We start from the raw sequence: 20,613 nt of genomic DNA on the forward strand, positions 1-20,613 counted from the left end.
AGATTATGAGTTGCTCAAGATCTGAATACATAAGTTGTTTATATTATTCATAGACGACCAGACTTATGTTAATTCTATATTTAAACTCATCCTTTACGCTGATGATGCTAGTCTCTTTTTTGCATCAAAGTCCCTAACTCAAGATACCAATCTCATAAACACTAATTTAAAACTTCTTACCAACTGGTTTTCTCAAAATGGTTTGAAGGTAGACTATCAAAAATGTCTCTACATGTGCTTTGTTCTGAAGATCCTCGCAAATACATTTGGACTCCATGAATTTACATCTTAATAACCATTTTATTGAGAGGAAAACCAGTGCTAATCAATATCTCTAACAAACTGACCATTTTGATAACAGTAATAATAATAATAACAACAATAATAAAAATAATAATAATATGTTGATGATGATTATGTGATGAGGGTGAGGATGATTATAGTTTTTTTTTGAGCAAGTTCTTTTATTAGAAATATCAGCCTCGCGTTTCCTCGCTAACTCAGATAAATCAACATCGCGATCGTTTGTGCTAATGCGAGTTGCTTAATTTATTCTGAGTTTTTGATGGTGACGACGATGATGATGGGGGTGATGAAAAAGAAGATGATAATGGCGATGATGAAGAGGATGACGATGATGATGGTGGTGATGAGGAAGAAGAGGATGATAATGGTGATGATGAAGAGGATGACGATGATGATGGTGGTGATGAGGAAGAAGAGGATGATAATGGTGATGATGAAGAGGATGACGATGATGATGGTGGTGATGAGGAAGATGAGGATGATAATGGTGTTGATGAAGAGGATGACGATGATGATGGTGGTGATGAGGAAGAAGAGGATGATAATGGTGATGATGAAGAGGATGACGATGATGATGGTGGTGATGAGGAAGATGACGATGATCATGTGTTATTACCGATGACGATTATGAGGGTTATATGGTGAGGTTTATGTTAATGACGTTTTAATAATGATAAAATTTTGATGACTCTAGTGATGTGATGATGAAAATGCATTGATGATAATGATGACGATAGATACCATCGAGCCATCAACATGATGACGATGACGACGACGATGATGATGATGATGATTACCAGCAATCCGACTGATTATAAACGTGAAAAATTGAAATATACCATGTAAACCCACCCCTTGATATATATAGATATAATAATTTTTATATAGTTTTATATATAATATATATATATATATATGTATATATATATATATATATATATATATATATATATATATATATATTTGTACCTAACTTTGCTAGTTGTTGACGTTTTGAAATGAATTTTAGCAGACCAATAATAATGAATTAATAGAATTAAAAAAAATAAATAAATGAATGAATGACTGAATGAATAGATAGATAGATTGGTATTATAAATGAACAAATTTTTGCAAACAATTCTTTTTAAAAGTTAAAAATTTGTTGTCAAGTTAATTAAATTAAATTTATGTCAATTAAAATAATATCATGTTTAGTTATTAAAAAAAATAATTTAAAACATTGAAAAATGAAAATTGGATATTATTTTATCGTCATTTTATTGGCGTTCATATGCCTTTACAACTGGATGGATGATTCCACAGGTTTTTTTTCCTTCATTCATTTTACTGACAGATTCTTCATTCATTCGGTCGTTTGTACGTTCGTTCGTACGTTCATTCATTCTTTCATTCTTTCATTTATTTCATCTATTCTTCCATTCAATCATTCAGTTTTTCATTTTTCTATTTTTTCTCTTTTTTTTCAATCTATCAACCTTTTATTTATTTTCAATGGGTTATTTCTTATTTGTTTAATTCAGGGGTGGGCAAGCTACGGCACGCGAAGCTATTTTATGCGACCCGCAAGACCTTGTTCGCCAAAACAAGGTTGTCAACCAGACATTATGACTAAAAAAAGAGCCATAAATCTTAAAAAATTCTCCCCCGGGTCGAAAAAATTTGCTATTTAAGTACATATGCGGCCTTTCATTGATAAAATAGTTTTAAATGCGGCCCTCACGGCAAAAAGTTTGCCCACTTGTGGGTTAATTTAAACTTACTTTCATTCATCGTCATCACAATCGCTATCATCATCATCCTTAGCGTCATTATCAGCACCACAGGTACCATATCATCACCATTACTTTCACCACCATCGTCGTCGTCTTCACCATCATTATTTCATTATCAGTTGCTGCCAAACGTACCGTAACGACGACAAAAACGCCGAAAAAAAATAAACTGAAATTCAAGCCGAAGATCCGAAAGGAGTTGGAATCGGCAAGAAATAACGTTGAATTATTAGTCTTTGTCGATCATAAACTTTATAATAAGTTTGTTTCTGTTTTTTATGTATGTGTGTGTGTGTGTGTGTGTGTATTTGTACGTATTATCGTAAGTGTGTGTGTTTGTATGTGTGTGTGTGTGTGGTTTTGTGGTTGTGTTCATATTTGTGTATGTGTGTGTATTGTAGGAATATGTGCATATCTACATGTATATATATGTTTATATATATATATATATGTATGTTTCGATTAAATATGTATATGTATGAATGTATGTGTGTGTGTATGGTTGTATGTCGTTTTGTGCATTTGAGAATTTATTATTACTTTCGTTTTCGTTTCTTCTTAGTCTATACTTGCTTGTATTTTTATGGTTTGTTTGTCAATCTAACCTTTCATAATTTTATTATTTTACTGGTTTTACATTTTTCGCAATAATTTCAATTTTAATAATTCTCTATTTATTTATTAATTAATTCAAATGTTTTGTTGTTTTTGTATTTAGTATTCTATCACGTTATGAATTTATTTTCGTCAAATATTCAGGTGGTTGTCCTTCAAAAATGAAACCATGAAAAAGTGGAGGCTGGCACTGTACTACAGGCATGTTGTTTATAAGGTTGCCTCTTCATTTAAAAGTTATGTGATTGAAAATTTTTCTGGTTGGAATGTTCTACTTGATTGGAAGCTGTCTATTGCTTTTCAAACATTCAATAATTTTTTTATAGACTTATTTATTTTATCTTTTTATTAACCGGTACATCATCTCATCCATTCTGCCATCCATCTATCCATCCAATTTGCCAATCATCCATTCATCCATCCGTTTTGCCACTCATCTATTCATCCATCTATCCATTCATCCATCTAACCATTCATCCATCCATCCATTCATCCATCCATCCATTCGTCCATCCACCCACCCACTCATTCATACATCCATCCATTCACCCATCTATCCATACAAACATCTATACATCCATTCATCCATCCATCTATTTATCCATCCATACATTTATACATACATAAATACATCAGGCTAGTCAATACTTTGATTCGATTGATTTGAAATTGAAAGTTGTAGATCTGTTTTCTCTGAAGGTAATGTTATAAATGAATGAATGAATAAATGAATGAGTGAATGAATGAATGAATGAATGAATGAATGAATGAATGAATGAATGAATGAATGAATGAATGAATGAATGAATGAATGAATGAATGAATGAATGAATGAATGAATGAATGAATGAATGAATGAATGAATGAATGAATGAATGAATGAATGAATGAATGAATGAACCAACGAACTAACGATTGAATGAATGAATGAATGAAGAAATGGTCAAAATTTTAGAAGTTCATTATTCATCACGAATGTCTCCATTAAATTTGTAACATCATTACATGTCGTTACACTTTCAACTCATTTCATATCATGTTTTTCATCCGAATTTTCACATTACATACATTTCTGAATATGTTAAATAAATATTTTAACAGTTATAACAATAATAATAATAATGAAAAAACAATATAAAATTATAAAGATAATTTAATACAAAATAATTGAAATATCAGAAAAAGAACAACTTTGTAAATGCACTGACGAAGGAAAAGGGTAGCCTATCTTGCGATAAAACTTTCCATAATTCAGTGCTCAAGTACCTGAAGGTCAAACTGGACGACATAAAACTTCTGATCGAAGAGGACCCGTTGAAAAATCGAGAGTTGCCGAAAATAAAAAGGCGGGAGGTTGCTTACGATGCTGCTATCATCTTCACAGGGTTGGTTCTTGGATACGTATATCTGTAGTGTCATGTATGTATATCTGTATCATGTATGTATATCTGTATCATGTATGTATATCTGTATCGTGTATGTATATCTGTATCGTGTATGTATATCTGTATCATGTATGTATATCTGTATTACACATATATTGGTTAAATCATAATTTCTTTTCAACAATTCAGTTAAATAATATTTGTAAAAATTCCTGTTAAAAAATTTTTCAAATTATGAGCAAAACTTTTAAAAAGTGAAAAGCTAATGAATGGCATGGCTAGCTCTTCAACGCCATCTTCCATGTGTGACAAGGGCCAGAAGCATGCCTTGGTTCGAGACGTTGGGCTTGGCACCACCTCCATTCTCGTGGCTGTGGAAATCGCAAACATGTTTGTGTATTATACACCGTTCTTCTGTTGTATCGAAGACATTTTTGTATCTTGTATAAATGCGATTTTGTATTATGCTTGTTTGTATATATGCTTGTTTGTGTATTTGTTTTAATATATGTTTGTTTTAATATATGTTTGTTTGTATATATGTTTGTTTGTATATATATATTTGTTTCTATATACACACACACAAATTTTATTTAATGATTTTTGTGTCAAAAAATGCCTATGCAACTTTGGATGGTTGAAATTGTTAACATGTTTATACATATGCATCGTTCATACAATACTTTTTGTATCTTGTATACAAAATCCAATTTGTTGTTTATACGGCTGGTTGTGTTTTTGCAGTTTGTATTGTCTTACGATCTGTACTTAATGCGATACGTAAGAAATGTTATTTGGCAATATATGCTCACACACAAATTTATGACCGATTTGTATAAAATTCAAGGTTAACAAGTAAGAACTCCGGTAAATCTTCCTGTAACAATGGCAAACGTTTGAAATTGTCTGAAATCAACGGTATGTCAAAGAAGGAGTTGGATAAATTTAGGGATGATTTTTTCACCAAGTGTCTCTACGATGAGTTGAAACGATCTTTGAAGGACAGGTAAGCTGCTTGTTCGTGAGTTGGCTGTCTGTTAGCTGGTCGGTTGGCTGGTTGTTAGTTGGTGATTGAAAGGTTGGCTGATTGATTATTTGGCTGGCTTTGTGTTTGATCGGTTTATTGATTAATTTTCAAATTTTAACGCTATATGAATGTTGTCTAGATCCGCCAATAGCTACATAAAGCATTACTTTCTATACTAGGTAGTAAATTTAACAAATACCCATGTTGTTAAGTGGTTCTCATTCGCTGTTTTCACGAAACAGAAGTTTCGATTGCACGAGAGACGTGTTTGAACCAGAAGGCAGAAAATTTAAATTCACCAACAAGACAAATTTCCATGAGAAGTATTTTGGGAGAATATTCAACAAAACCGAACAGTGCTGGTACCTCGCTGGTCCCACTTCGCATCCCTGTGGAAAGGTAGGTGCCATTTTTAATCGGCCAGTTTTCATCACAAATTAGTTAATTAAATAATTAGTTTTAATTAATTAATTTTTATATTAATTGTTTACTTTTTAACTTAAATTTAACAAATATTAATGATAAATGTTTTTATTATTTTTTAGAATCAATGTTCGTTTATAGCTGACTTTTTGTTATTATAAACGAAATTTTTGATATTTGGGAAGTTTATTTCGTTCAGGAAAGTATTATTTTGTTGAACTTCACAACTTCTTTCTCATCATCACCATCATGAACAAACTTTTTTATCATTATAATCACCAACACCACCATCCTCAACTTCATCATCACATACAGGGCACATGTGAGGCCTTGTACTGCCATATAGGGAAAGATTGCAGGACCCTAACACCTCCCTTAGACGGAACGAGCTGTGACCGAACCTTTCAGAAGGCCTGTCTCGATGGTCAGTGTGTAAAGTTCAATCCTAAAATTGTGTTCAAGGGAATGCCATATACGGGTTAGTAAACCCGTAAAATTTTGGGTGCTGGAAAGTTAGTCGAGATGGAGTGTGTATGTTTTGAAGTGTGTGTGTGTGTGACGTTTTGGAGTGTGTATTTTTCAATATGTGTTTGTTTTAAGTGGTGTGTTTTTGAAGTGCGTGTGTGTTTTTGAGTTGTGTTAGTGTGCCGGAGTGTAAGTGTGTTTTGGGATGTGTACTTTTCAAAATGTATTTGTTTTAGAGTGTGTGTGTTTTGAGTGTCTATTTTACAAGATATGTTTAGGGTGTGCGTTTGTATTTCGGTGTGTGTGCATGTGTTTTGGAATGTGTATTTTTCAAGATATGTTAATTTTAGGGTGTGTGCAATGTTAAAAAAGTTGTATTTATGAGCAAGTGAGTGTTTTAGGAGTATGTTTCAAGAGGAGTATATAAGGAAGAAAGTTTTGATAATTTTTCTGACTTAGAATGTACTAGAGACTACAAAAAACTTGAAGTAGGATGACTTTTTTTGTAAAATTTTTGCTGTTAAGTAAATGTGGTGATAGTTCTATTGTAAGCACTATTTAATTTGAAATAATCGAAATACGTTAGTTCGACGAAATAAAATTTACTGTTAAGCGATTAGCCATCATGGTGACGGTCTTATACATAAACTTTCATTGTTCGACTCAATTTGAATACGAAAAATGGCAATGAAGAAGAAAGCCAAAACTTTCTTATATTGTTTTTTAGTAAAAGTTTTAGAAATTGTTTAATTTATTTGAAAAACTAGATTTCGTAATAATGTTAAACGGTGCAAAACAACAAAAATTCTTTTGGCTTGTACATTTTATTATCGATTTAAATAACGATTTTTAATCAAACAACTTATCTAAATTCAAAAATTTGTATTCTTATGTTAATAAAAGATTGGAATTGTGAAATTATTCATTATGTCTTATATTAAAAGCAAAGTTGTTCTGAAAAAAATATTATTGCTTATAAGAAAATGGTTTGTAAAAGTTGGAACGGGAATGGTAAAACTGCAGTTCCTGATTTATCCCATAGGGATAAGAATAACTTTTACCTGGTAAAATTATTCCAGAGAAACGGAAATAACCCATTAAAGAATTAGCTTACGTAGTACAAAAATTATGAAATTTTGATATAAATTTGCTTCCATTATATTTAACGGTAAGTTTATGCTTTTAAAACGTAAAAGCTATTTTATACATAGTTCTTTTAAATTTTAATGCTTTGAGTTAATATGGAATTCAAAATTGAGTCGTAAAACGTGCATCATGGATTGGAAGTTTTGAATGGAGCAATTTAAAATTTGTTGGTTTCAAACAAGAGAATAATTTATAGAGGTCTAAATGAAAAGAGCAAGCCATTAAGCATGATGACCTACAACAGTCAATCACAACATGGATTTTTTCCATTTATCATTATTTTAGTTTTGTTGTTATTATTATTATCATTACAAATAATAATAATACCATAGCTAATAATAATGATAATAATATCAAATAACTCTTACGATTATTTCTTTTCTTATATTTCACCACAAACGTAGTCAAAAAAAAGTTAGAAGAAAGAGTCCTGGCAAAAATATTTTTTTATTTTTTTGCAATTCTCTCCTAATAACATATCCAACGTATCATCAAGTATTCATCACACACATTGCACGTGATAAGCGGGGTTCTCTTTGCATTCAAACCCAGTCACTGCTACACTAGGACCAGACACCCTAACCATTACACTATCCTGCTGCTCTAATACATTTTAAACAATTTTGTAGAATAATTTCAGCGTACTTCTTTATGAGAATAATGAATTAACCAAGAAATGTATGGTTAGTTTAAAAAATGTTACCAAAGCTTCCAACTCTTATGAGCAGAACATCTCCATTGACGTCACTTTTTACAAAAACTTGAATTATCATTTACAAATATTGCAATGTTGTTAAGGATGAGTGCAGATGTATTGATTCCAACTAACAACTGTAATATAATGTGTTTATTTAAACATAGATGCTGTGCTTTATAAGTCTATGAAATGTATATTATAACGTATGAATAGAATATTTCTGTGTGTAAAATTATCGGCGTCATGAATTTTTCTTTTAAAACTCGTGCTTACCTAATAAGGAAACACAATTTTAAAAATTGTCTATATTAAATTATTGTCTAAAATATTTGAATAAAATAAATAATCGCTTAAAATGCTGTTTTCAATCAATTTGATTTTGACTGTACAATTTCTCTGCCAAACGAACGCTCAAAGCGATGTAACTATCGGGAAAATGGCCAAAGAAAGTTCATTTAGTGGTCAGAACTCAGGTTTTTTGGCCATCGATGGTCAGTTGAGCCCGCCCTACTGTTTCGTGTCTCAAACATCTTGTTACCAGTGGCTTCAAATTGATCTGATATGGCTCTACAGAGTCGATGTTGTTCAGATTGTTGAAAAGTTCACGACAAGTGATTATATTTAAATTCTTTTAAATTCAGCAATAAAAATTTTGGTAAGTTCAAATTTTTAAACAATAATTAATAAATACGCTAAATTAAAAAAATTGAGATAATTAAACGCCTCTGAAACAGCTGTGCGAATCGGCGCTATATAAATGCTTATATTATTATTATTCTTATAAATAAATATTTAGATGAGTTTAATGTCCAGTTGATGGCTTCATCAATGAAAACAAATGCATCGTGTAAGAATATGACCAGTCAGCTGAACAACATCAACGTTACATTCCAGTGTCCGAACGCCACAGAGCATGCAAGCAGGTACATCAGCGTTCATCAGAACAGCATTTGCATTGTTAACATGAAGATCTGATCATCGAAGGTCAATATGCTGATGGTCAGTCGTGTTACGTATTATTAAATTATTTGTTGGTGCGTAACTTTAATGATGAAAATTAAACATAAAATAAAAGTCTGATTTGATCATTTTCAATTATTCCAGAAAGATTGTAGTATGAGCCCAAAGTTTTTAAAGTTAAATATAATTCATTGATAGCAATTATACTTTTCTTATAATTAGTTTTTGCATTGACCAAAACGTATAAGGTCATATTTCTGGTTTCAAAACAAAAACTTTTTCACTTCTTCAAATAAATATTTTCTATTTTTTAGAGGCGTAAAAGTTGCGGTTGTTATTATGAAGAGTTTTTCAAAAATTAATAGTATATTTATTGTTACCAATTGATAAGAGAGCATAATTTTATTTTCTCAGCACAACCAAAAAGAAAAAATCTTATCTTTAATAAGAACGCAACAATGAATTCATCACTGTTGGGTAACAACTTTTTATCCATGACTTTTGTACGAATGACCGCTGAGCTGATGGGATCGCGGATGTTTATGTTACTCATGGTCATTGTGCTCACACGGATGATGCTAGTCATGACAGAAACTTGATTCAAGTTGATATGGACAGCGATCATTTTGTTGATTATATTGCCCTTGTTAGCAGAGAAACATATAATTCTTATGGTAAACATACGTATTACTAACTTTTTGATCAGTGTTTTATTTTATTTGTAGGCAATGTTGAAAGTTATATAAGAACCTTTTTAATTTTTAGAATACAAAAAAGGTTATAATAATTTTTCAGTTTAAAAAAATTGTCTTTTGAATTCAGTTATTACCCGTTTGTCCAATTTCATCATCGGGCTAACACCATACAGCTCATCTTACGTCCCACCAACGAAGGGTGGGTACCCCCTGTGTGCAAGGTACCCTGGGGTTGTCCCTGTGGCTTCCAGAGTCACCCTTCAATGTAATGCCAACTTGCCTGCCTACCGTTACATCATCGTTCATCAGGCTTTTGGTGCTGGCAATGGATATTTAGCGGTGTGTGAACTAGAAGCTTATGAGCCTCAAATGAAGTTCCCAAATAAACGTTAGAATTTTTACATGAATATTTAGTCTTAAATTTTTAATCCAACGTGTTGTCTACTTGTATTTATTTTAATTTGAATAAAATGAAAAATTGCAAAATTCCAAACAAGAAAAGAAAAACAAGTAGATGAGTTCGTGAAATACAGAAGCATTGTTAAAAGCAGGAGAAAATGTGAATAATAAATCAGTGCACAAAAACTGTTTGACCAACAAAACACAAAATTATAAAGACCCGTGTGGTACTCAAATTGTTATGCCAACGCAAACATTCGAAAACGTAGAAGATAAACAAAAATAGATTAGAAAGTTTGAAATGAATCTCAAAGAAGGTACTTGGAGCTTTTGGAGTACTTGGAGTACTTGGATAGAAAAAACATAAAAGAAAAGAAAAGAAACCAGCTTAAAACAAAAAAATAGCTGAAAAAGTAAAAAAAAGCAAACTTTTTTTAACTTGTTAAATTATTTTTACATACACAGAAATCATATGGACACCATTTCAAAACTGGCAACTGTTGAACTGTTGAAAAAGTAAAAAAAAAGCAAACTTATTTTAACTTGTTAAATTATTTTTACATACACAGAAATCATTTGGACACCATTTCAAAACTGGCAACTGTTGAACTGTTGAAAAAGTAAAAAAAAAGCAAACTTATTTTAACTTGTTAAATTATTTTTACATACACAGAAATCATTTGGACACCATTTCAAAACTGGCAACTGTTGAACTGTTGAAAAAGTAAAAAAAAAGCAAACTTTTTTTAACTTGTTAAATTATTTTTACATACACAGAAATCATTTGGACACCATTTCAAAACTGGCAACTGTTGAACTGTTGAAAAAGTAAAAAAAAAGCAAATTTTTTTTAACTTGTTAAATTATTTTTACATACACAGAAATCATTTGGACACCATTTCAAAACTGGCAACTGTTGAACTGTTGAAAAAGTAAAAAAAAAGCAAACTTTTTTTAACTTGTTAAATTATTTTTACATACACAGAAATTATTTGGACACCATTTCAAAACTGGCAACTGTTGAACTGTTGAAAAAGTAAAAAAAAAGCAAACTTTTTTTAACTTGTTAAATTATTTTTACATACACAGAAATCATTTGGACACCATTTCAAAACTGGCAACTGTTGAACTGTTGAAAAAGTAAAAAAAAAGCAAACTTTTTTTAACTTGTTAAATTATTTTTACATACACAGAAATCATTTGGACACCATTTCAAAACTGGCAACTGTTGAACTATACGTTCATGTCTCTGTCAGCTGACAGACCAGCACAATGCGTCGTTCAGTGCTTCAAATTGGGAGACTACTCATGTGATTCATTCAACTTCAACTTTCAAATAAAAACATGCCAACTCAACAGACACAGGAATGGTTACTCAACTGGAAATTTCATCAGGAATTGGTCGTGGTCCTTCTGGAATGCCACCTACTTTTACACTGGGAATCTCTAACTCTTTGATCGCTGTGTGAAATATTTACATTCCCGAAAGATAGTTAAGATTACCAAAAAAATTTGTCAAAAACGAGAGAAATTTTTCCAGTCACTTCTCCGAATACTCTCAGTAGTTTCACACTGCAACGTGATGCACTATGTATGATACCATGTTTCTCTGTATACTCTATTAATTATTTTCTCCGTGATCAGTAATTTTAATAGTTGAGTTAACTTTAATATGATAGGTTCATTATTTTAATGGTTCTTATGTGGATGAGCAAATGCTTTTTACGCGCTCATATTTGTTATATTATCGTATAACTATTAATAATTCGTTCATTATGTTTGCGCACAACATCATTATTATTTGAACTGCATACATTAGTTAGACATTTTTATACATTCAAAGATAATTTAACTATTGGTAGTGTTTACAATGAAATAAAATTATTTTGAAATATTTTTCGGGAGAAATTTTTATATTAAAAATATGAAGATTTGTAAATCTAATATGCTATTCACGCTAACCCACCAAAACGGAAGTTTACCACTCATTAATGTTTTTTTTTAAATCAGCTGAGTTTAAGATTAAACTCAGCTGATTTTAAAATCTAAAAAAAATTTTTTTTTAAATTGAAATGTCTACATTTAATATCAAAAAACTGAAAACAATTCGACACATTGAGTGTATCCGTTCAGCTTCAGTTTAATATGTTAGTAGTTAGATTTCATTAATAAAGTGAAATTGTATTGTCAGTTGAAGTTTATAAATCATCAGTTTTTCTCCAACTGCATTTAAGTTATCTTGATGAAAACTTTTGCTTTATGAGTTGAATTTGAAAAAACGGATATTGAAACAGGTCATGAAATACTTAACTCAAGCATAATTAACAAATAACGCCCTCTTTTTATTATATTTACAAAATATAAAATGTCACCGTTTAAAATGAAATTTAACTCTGATGCAGAATATTTAAAAAGTTATTTTTCAGCAAGTCTGGAAATATTTTGCCGGTAAGAAATTTTGAATGGCTCCGATGAGACCAAACTATTTTAAGTGGCCAGTTTTTCCATTTTAAAAAGTCTAACTGATAATCCTTGATGCTGTACGCATCGTAGTTTCTGTCTCGGAAAAATCTGCAAGAATGAAAAAATTTTGTTTCAAATTTGTCGAACATCCATATTTTGTAATAGTTGAAATTTATTCACACACAAAGCAGAAGTAAAACAACGGTTTCTAAATAAAAAATTATTCCGGAAACTAACTTTAAAACCAGTTTGACTCGTTTGTTATTGGAATCAAACATTTCTAAAAACTTGAAAATTCCAAACTTAACGGGCCAATCCATGATAACGAATATGACATTATGGAGATCAAAAAAGTTATCTGCATGCAAAAATATCCCGTGCTCGAAACAGTTCACGTCAATTTTCAACACCACCTTTTGTTTTCTGAGAACATCAAGAAATTGTGGCGATGAAATTTTTTTTTCATAAAAAACTTTATGGTTAGCTGATAATTTTTGGAAATGATTCGCTAACAAGTGACCCAAGTCATTCATGGTGATCGTCTTCGCAGGGAATGAACACTCACCTACGCACTCACTTTCCTTTTTGTTAGGATTAAGATGTTTGTTAGTATTATTTTTATGTGTTTTTGAAAAATAGGAAAATAATTTCTCCACTGTTTAAAAAAATTAAAATGGAAGTTTGAAAATGAAGTAGTACACCCTTTTCATTTAAAAATAACACATACCAGTAAATTCGATTCGTCATTTCTAAGAGTGAACAACCCGCTGGAAGGACCAACAGCATTGTGCAGCATCAACACAGATTCGTTTAGCCCATTGATTCTCAATGCTTTGTTCAGTCTACGTAGGTTACCCCAAACTGGATCAACTGCTACAACCCAATGTCCTTGCTTTGCTGCCAGTAATGTGAAGTAGCCTGTTTAAAGACGGAATGGCTGGAAAACATTTTCTCTTTAAAAAAATTTAAATGCTAGGAAGGTAAATGTAACAGACTCTGTAAATCGTAAATAAATCAAAAATTATTTCGAAATATTTTTGAAAAAATGAATGAATAAAAATTTCAATGAAAACTCAGCAACATCTAAACAAAATCATTTACCTATGTTCGCTCCGACGTCCACAAACACAAACAATTCATTTAGCTTCAATAACTGTCAAATTTAAACGACAATATATTTATTTTCAATACTAAGGTTCTAAAAATAAACTTAACTGTCGATCACATGTTAAAATTACGAATTATACAGACTCGGCGTGTAGAAATTCGTTACCTTACTAAAAAAAAAACGTATCGGCCGTTTAAAGTTGAAATAAAGTGATCAGATAAAAATGGCTAACTCAAAAAACCTGAAACATCTTTAAAATTATTTTAATTTCAGTTACAAACCTCAATCAACAGGGAAGACGATTCTAACTGCCAGAACCCATGGTCGTGAATGGACTGAGATATGCACACATTATTTCGCAGGGGGTAGATACAGACAGAAATTGTCGGAATGGTTTTCGTTTTCATGCATTTATATTGTTCATCACCAGCGTTGTAATAGCTAGAGTTTAAAATGCTGATAAAAGACGAGGACGAATCTCTGTCGAACGCTTGGATGTTTTTAGATTTAGTAGAAATAGAGGAGCTTTGGAAATATTTCAAAAAGTGAAATGGAATAAAATTCCTCTTTGAAATAAATAATCGAATCAAAATAAAAATCACAATAACGAATGTACATTTAGTTTTGAAACTCATTTTCATTTACCAGCTGAAAGCCGTTAAAATTTTGTTTACTTTTTTGAATTTTGAATTTGTTTATGGTGGCAAGCATGGATGGCAAATATTCTGTCGCCAAGGGAAACGATGGCAACATTCGTTCGATTAGACCGATTATTATATGTATTTATATTTTTTTGAACAATGCGGACGAATTGTTGCATTTATTAAATTTATTGAATTTAAAATCACAATTAAACTAATTAAATTATATAAAATATAGTTTTTATTCAAATTAAAAATTATAGCGACAGCCATATTTATTAAAATTTGCGAAATTGATAAAACCAATTTTAAATATAAAACTTCGATAAAAAACACTATTATTGCATACAAACAGTAAGCTGATAAAAATACAACTCTCTTGTTCAACGTCTTGTACAATAAAAATACGTGCGAGTGAAGTTTTGTAAAATACCTTCTTGCCGAATTGTTTTTTATTATAAAGTTAAACGTTATTTATAACTCAAATAATGATTTGATTGAGATAAATGTAATTTTTACGTTACAAAATTCAAATTTTAAACTTCCTTTGTGCGACAATATTCGTAACGTTGTGCTGTTAAAGAAGAAACGTAGGCCAGGATTTACAGTCTCAAACAGGCTTCTATTTTAAAAAAAGCATTCGTAGCAATGCAATGTTTTGAATAAAATTTCAAAATTTTATGAAAAAAATAACTAATACTCACTAAAAATTAAAAAAATTAATAACTTCTTTACGAAGTTATCACTATTTACATTTTGTACATGTAACAAGATACATGGGATGCATTGCATCATCAAATCCTTTCCTTCTCGATCAATCAAATTTTTGACAATTCTTTTAGATGTATTGATTGTTCGGCTGAATGTTAATCTCACTGATGAACTCGTTAATCATTTTGTCGATCAGCGTTTTGATCATATCGCCGGTGAGTTTGCTGATTTGCAGTATTATCTTTTCCTCGAGTAGCAGTTTGTTCAGTTGTCTGTTGAGTTGGTTGATTAGGGCTTTCCACATCTGCTTTATCACCATATCTATTTCATAACTCTCTAATTCGCTGGCTATCTTAATAACAGCCTTTTTCAGCAACAGTTTTTGGTAGATTGCCAGGTTGACGCACATGTTCTTTTCTTGATCTTCCATCAAGTTTTTCAGATGATTGCAGTTTGGCTTGCTGTGTTGGGACATTCTAAGAAACATTTGTATATGTCTCTCTTGAACTGCTTTTTCAACCAACTCAATGACTGAATTTTTTGCTGACGTTTGGTTTGACATTTTTTGAAAATTATTTGGTGAAATATCAATTCAAAATATTATTTCAACTTACTGGATGAAAAATTGAACACGATGTATCACTACGAGATTGACAAACTGATGAAGTTACGGTGGCTTCATTCCCTTATATAGACATTCAAGCAAACACCACTCAAAGAACAAAGTTCCTTGGTTTATCAATTAACAGTTTGCATAATTTACCACTTTGTTAGAATATTCCATTTGCTTTTAATTCCTGTGTTCTTCAATTATCACTTGGCAGATAATAATGACTTTGATCGACAACTTTAATCTGAAATTAAGGTTTACGACTTTGTAATAATTTTACTTAGTAAATCGACCTCACTTAAAGTAAAAGTTAGTTTATTGGTATCGGTCAAAGTTTGAGTCATAATTTTAATTATGACTCAAACTTTGATTAAGACCGAAGGGCTGAAATTATATATTTAAATAATTGCAATAACTCTCATTAACAGAAAATTTAAATAATGGTTAAAAGAGAAAAAGGGAGAGAGACAGAGAGACGACGAACAGAAACTTTTGAAATTGGCAAAAAGAATCAAACCGCAAATTACACACACACACACGCACACACACACATATATACTCATATTTAAATAACTTACATGTGTTTAGTCTAAGTGTGCGTGGTGTGTGTGGATGTGTGATAATGATGAAATAACTATCGTTTATAATTTCAGTACCCACTAACAAAATGTGTTGATCTCGAATTAGAGAATACTAAATCGCTTTTTTAAATATCTCCGTGGAGTCCGTGCCATTTACATTTTAACAATGATTTTAACAATGATTCCTACAGGCTGTAGCCTATATAAGAATTTAGCATATGTGATTAAACCAATTGCTAAAGCTGAATAACAATAAAATCACGTGTTAGAGTTAAAACATCGTACCAAAATTGAAATTAAAATCATGTGCTGAAGTTAAAATCACGTGCTGAAGTTAAAATCACAGATTTTTACAGTACGCAATGAAAAACAAAATACAATAAACAGAAATAGAAACAAAACAACGACAATTAATCTTCTAGGTTTCTAAAATTGAGAAATTATTAGTTGTTCCGCATGATCTAACATTTTGACTCAAACATACCCGTAGCGGTAGCGATTTCATTTTAGCTTCAAAAGTTGTGCCGCTACCAATATCGCTGCTGTTCAACAAATGTAGCGAAGCTAGCGCTATCGATTTTTAAAATTAGCTCCATTGCCGCTATCTAACAAATTCATTATCAGAGCAGTTGTTTTTGTTAATCCGCTAATTATAATTTACGGTAGTGTCTAATGGGGTTAAGTTTGCTAGGCATTAAGTTGAATCGTTGATGTATTATTGTTATTTATACTAGACTCTACGTTTTGTAACAAATCTCTAATTGGTACATTGAAGCTTCTAGTAAATCGTAATAAAACTCATTCAAATTTACTGCCGCATCAAGTACAAATTTTATTTTGAAAATGCAACCTAAATGACCTAAACAGAGAAATGTAACACACATAATAACGTGTCTGTTAGTAACGCGTGCAATACAGTGCATTGGAGTTTAACGAAACATTTAGAAGAATTGTGCAGACATCTAATTTTTAATGTTATGGGTTTAGAAATGTCTATTTCAAAAATAGTTTTTTTGTCCAATTCAACGCATGACGAAAAAATGAAAGTCAGCGATTTCCTCCGGGATAATAATAGGTAGCATTCCAAAATGTCCAGTTTTTGTTGGATGCAAAATTTCCGATCTGAAAGCCGTTCCTGTGACTGTTTAGTTGGCAGACGTTCAGTTGCTTGTTGAAGTTGATCGAGTCACATTGGTACAACCCCAGTTTTATGCACTGGACGATGCACGACATCGGTCTCAATGCAGGAAACTCCAAGAAGGTATAGCCAACCAATTGATGATCTTGTCTTGAAATCCACACTTTTTAGGAAAATTAAATTAAAATCGGAAAACATTTGCGATTGTTTGAATTGATACATATTTCTACTCTAATTCTTGTAAAAATTGTAGCGCAGAAAACTTTGATTATTTAAAATAAAGCAATTTCATTCCAACCTTTGCTAAAACTTGATGGTTCATAAACTTCCAGTTCACAGACAGTTAAATGTCCATCCGAGATTCCGTACGCCTGCTGCACGATGACGTAACGGTAGGCGGGCAAGTTGGCATTGCATTGAAGAGTGACTCTACGGTTTCTCGGAACAGCCCCAGGGTAGGTGTTGCACAGGGGGTACTGACCTCTCACTGGTGCAACATCACTGGCGTTGTATGGGGTCAGTCCGATGATGAAGTTGGTTGAACGAACTAGAACTTTATTTATTTTTTTAATTTTATTTAATCAAGTTTAATAAATTTAAAGAAATAATTTATAATATTAATTTTAATATTTTTCATTTTAATTAATTTAACTTAGGAACTGGATGCCAAATGCTTGGAGTGCCATAATTTTTCAATTCAAAAAATTGTTGCACGATTTATAAAATAATAAACTGATTTCCAAACATTTATGTGGTTTGGAGGACTCTAGCGCAAATAATGTGATAACTTTTCATTTTTCAATTAAAAATAAACCATTTAAAAGGTGGCACAATAAAAATTCTCTAAACGTTGAAAAATCATCCCATGGATTAAATATAAATTTTTATAATTCTATCAGTAATTTGTTTTTGCGACTGATGTAATTCTACGAATCATTTTGCTTTGCTTTAAAAGTGCCTTAAAAGATAGCCCAACATAATTTGTTCTACGTGAAGGTAAGTTTTACCATTGAGATATTTTTCCTTGTTATATTCATTTTCATTTGCCAAAAATCACTTTTCCTAAATATAAAACCATAAACTTTTTCAGTAGCCCAAAAGTTTCATCTAACCAAAATCAAGTGGTGTATCTCTGTTAGTGAAGGCGATGTAGTCGATGTGGTGATTGCCGTCCATGTCCGCCTGAATCCAATTCGGACTTGTCCCAACTTCAGAAGTTTGCACACAATGACCATGCAGTGGTGTGGTGTCTCTTACTCCATCAACCATGAACGTGGAAATCATCTTGAATGCTTTCAAAGTTAGACTGTTGGTCGCCGGATATTCGGAACTCGAGAGGCTCATTTTCTTCAATACGAGATTTGCTTTACGAATTGAAACTGTTAGGAAGATAAATATTTTTCAGTTATGTAATTTTTTTTATTTTATCGATAAGTTGAAAATATAAAAAGTAAATTTATCGATAATTAATGAGAAGTTTGTTGATCGGAGAATAATTTATCGAACCATCGGCAAATTGACCATCAACAACCACTTCACAAATGCTCAAAGTGTCGACAGCATTGGAACTCTGATCGATGCTGATGTACCTGCTTGAATATTTGCCAGTGTTCGGACACTGGAATGTTACGTTGGGGCTGTTCAGTTGACTGGTTAGATTGTTGCATGAGACCAACGTCACAAGATTTTCGTTGGTCAGTCTGATGTTCACGACTTCTGAAAAAATTAAATAATAGAAAAGTCTTATTTATGAAAAGTTTAATTAAGATTTTTTTAGATTCCAACAATTACAACAGTTTGAAATTAAAATATGAATAATTTCTTAAACATATGTGAAAATAAAACAAACTCGTTAACTGCTTCCCATAAACGTCAATCAAATTGACATGAAACAGCCAGATGAGATCAATTTGAACCCACTGATAGCCAGACGTTTGCGAGGTAAAGCAGTACGGAGGACTGAGCAACCCATCGACCACCAGGAATCCAGTATATGGAGATGAGAATGAACTCTCCCTAACAATTTTGCCCAACGCCACGTTTTCCTGACCGACTGCTAAATAAATGCTACCAAAAAATAGAACAAAAACTCTTAAAAACATGTTTATTCGTTTCAATTTCTAGCTGAAAAACATTATAAAACAACAGCGTTAAGAATGTTAAAATGTTTCAGGTGACACAACAGTCAAATAATAAATGATGTATGAATATAATGAATTAGGAATTTTATAATTTTGTTCTATTTTTTAAAATTTTGATTATCATGTAAATATATAGATTAGGGTAGCATATTAGAAAAATCTTTCTCGTCAAAACAAATAATGAAAATCATCTAGACTCCACCGCTTGCCACTCCTTCAATCCAACTACGCGAAGAATATCACAGAAAATATGATGTTTTCATAACTTTTATACGTTACTAACACTAAAATTCATTTCCACCAAGCTAAAAATGATTTTTCAAAATTATTAATTGAATATCGGTTGGAAATTTAAGTGAAGTTTAATTTTAAAAATTTCAAGACTTGTGAACAAAAATGAAATAATAAGAAGCGAAATTTTCAATGGATGATTCTTCGCAGATCTACCCCGCCTATGTCTTTTGTTTTCTGCTTCTCCGTTGTTGAAGATGTCATGTCATGGTGTGAAACGTGTCATTTGGGATCTTTTAATTACTAGCAAGACAACAACAGCCATCTGAGCAAAATTTATTCAGACATTTCTTTTCGGTCGTCAAAATTTTGTTTAATAAAAATGCTTTTCATTTAGCAAAAACACATGTACAATAGAAAAAAACAAATTCTCGTTTACAATTTGGCTGTTTAAACGATGTTAGCAAAATAAAATATGTAGGTACCTTCAAGTACTTACGTGTTCAGTCAATTTTTGTGTTATTGTTCAAGACAAAAATTATTATATTATATTATTTAAAAAATTTTATTATTCATTTCCTACAAAAATACTTGACGCATAAAATTTTCACTTCTTAGAAGAAAATTTGAGAATTTTTTCGTAGAAAAATTGTTCTTTTATGAATTATTTCTACGTCTTGTGAGAAAACTATTAATTTTGACAACAATATTTTTCGCCGAGAGTTCGTTCTTCCGTGAAATAAACAAACTATTTTATTATCTATTCTTGAAAAATTAATGAACACTCGACGTTTAGTAATTTGCTCCTCGATATCAGTATCATATCATCATGATATCATATCATCAAATTATCATTATATCATATCACCATCAAATCGCAATATCATTGTCATATCATCATCATCATCTCGTTCGTTTGTTCATTCACTCATTCTTACATTCATTTCTCATTCATTTGCTCATTCATTCGTCCAAACATATGAAAATGTTTTCTTGTTAGGGGTGCAATTTTTTCGTCAGATTATAATAATAAGTAGAAACTCAACCCGGCGCCCGTTTAATAAAATTGTCAAATGAATTTTCTTTACAAAAGAGA

General features: G+C 31.3%; 6 protein-coding genes across 6 annotated transcripts; 3 read left to right on the top strand and 3 right to left on the bottom strand.

Annotated features, from left to right (window-relative positions):
- Positions 1-1,535: 1,535 nt before the first annotated feature.
- Positions 1,536-6,493, top strand: HELRODRAFT_179255 (hypothetical protein; the record flags this gene model as incomplete). Its single annotated transcript, XM_009028108.1, has 9 exons — positions 1,536-1,611; positions 1,830-1,896; positions 2,841-2,913; positions 3,876-4,081; positions 4,364-4,471; positions 4,929-5,048; positions 5,351-5,507; positions 5,847-6,009; positions 6,456-6,493. The coding sequence occupies 9 exons, from the start codon at positions 1,536-1,538 to the stop codon at positions 6,491-6,493; spliced, it is 1,008 nt and encodes a 335-aa protein (XP_009026356.1).
- A 1,782-nt stretch (positions 6,494-8,275) lies between these two features.
- HELRODRAFT_179256 (hypothetical protein) lies at positions 8,276-9,887 on the top strand (the record flags this gene model as incomplete). The annotated part of the gene is made up of 3 exons (XM_009028109.1): positions 8,276-8,450; positions 8,636-8,762; positions 9,668-9,887. 3 exons carry the CDS (start codon positions 8,276-8,278, stop codon positions 9,885-9,887), a joined length of 522 nt encoding a protein of 173 aa, XP_009026357.1.
- A 478-nt stretch (positions 9,888-10,365) lies between these two features.
- Positions 10,366-11,343, top strand: HELRODRAFT_179257 (hypothetical protein; the record flags this gene model as incomplete). The annotated part of the gene is made up of 8 exons (XM_009028110.1): positions 10,366-10,409; positions 10,463-10,513; positions 10,567-10,617; positions 10,671-10,721; positions 10,775-10,825; positions 10,879-10,929; positions 10,983-11,033; positions 11,253-11,343. 8 exons carry the CDS (start codon positions 10,366-10,368, stop codon positions 11,341-11,343), a joined length of 441 nt encoding a protein of 146 aa, XP_009026358.1.
- A 937-nt stretch (positions 11,344-12,280) lies between these two features.
- On the bottom strand, positions 12,281-13,816 carry HELRODRAFT_179258 (hypothetical protein; the record flags this gene model as incomplete). Its single annotated transcript, XM_009028111.1, has 4 exons — positions 12,281-12,464; positions 12,594-12,937; positions 13,084-13,274; positions 13,774-13,816. The coding sequence occupies 4 exons, from the start codon at positions 13,814-13,816 to the stop codon at positions 12,281-12,283; spliced, it is 762 nt and encodes a 253-aa protein (XP_009026359.1).
- A 1,127-nt stretch (positions 13,817-14,943) lies between these two features.
- HELRODRAFT_179259 (hypothetical protein) lies at positions 14,944-15,378 on the bottom strand (the record flags this gene model as incomplete). Its single annotated transcript, XM_009028112.1, has 1 exon — positions 14,944-15,378. One exon carries the CDS (start codon positions 15,376-15,378, stop codon positions 14,944-14,946), a length of 435 nt encoding a protein of 144 aa, XP_009026360.1.
- Positions 15,379-17,054: 1,676 nt separating this feature from the next.
- Positions 17,055-19,247, bottom strand: HELRODRAFT_179260 (hypothetical protein; the record flags this gene model as incomplete). Its single annotated transcript, XM_009028113.1, has 5 exons — positions 17,055-17,308; positions 17,444-17,698; positions 18,258-18,524; positions 18,652-18,861; positions 18,995-19,247. The coding sequence occupies 5 exons, from the start codon at positions 19,245-19,247 to the stop codon at positions 17,055-17,057; spliced, it is 1,239 nt and encodes a 412-aa protein (XP_009026361.1).
- Between the last annotated feature and the right edge of the window lie 1,366 nt (positions 19,248-20,613).

This window comes from Helobdella robusta, assembly GCF_000326865.2.
Source record: "Helobdella robusta unplaced genomic scaffold HELROscaffold_53, whole genome shotgun sequence".
NCBI classification, from domain to species: domain Eukaryota; kingdom Metazoa; phylum Annelida; class Clitellata; order Rhynchobdellida; family Glossiphoniidae; genus Helobdella; species Helobdella robusta.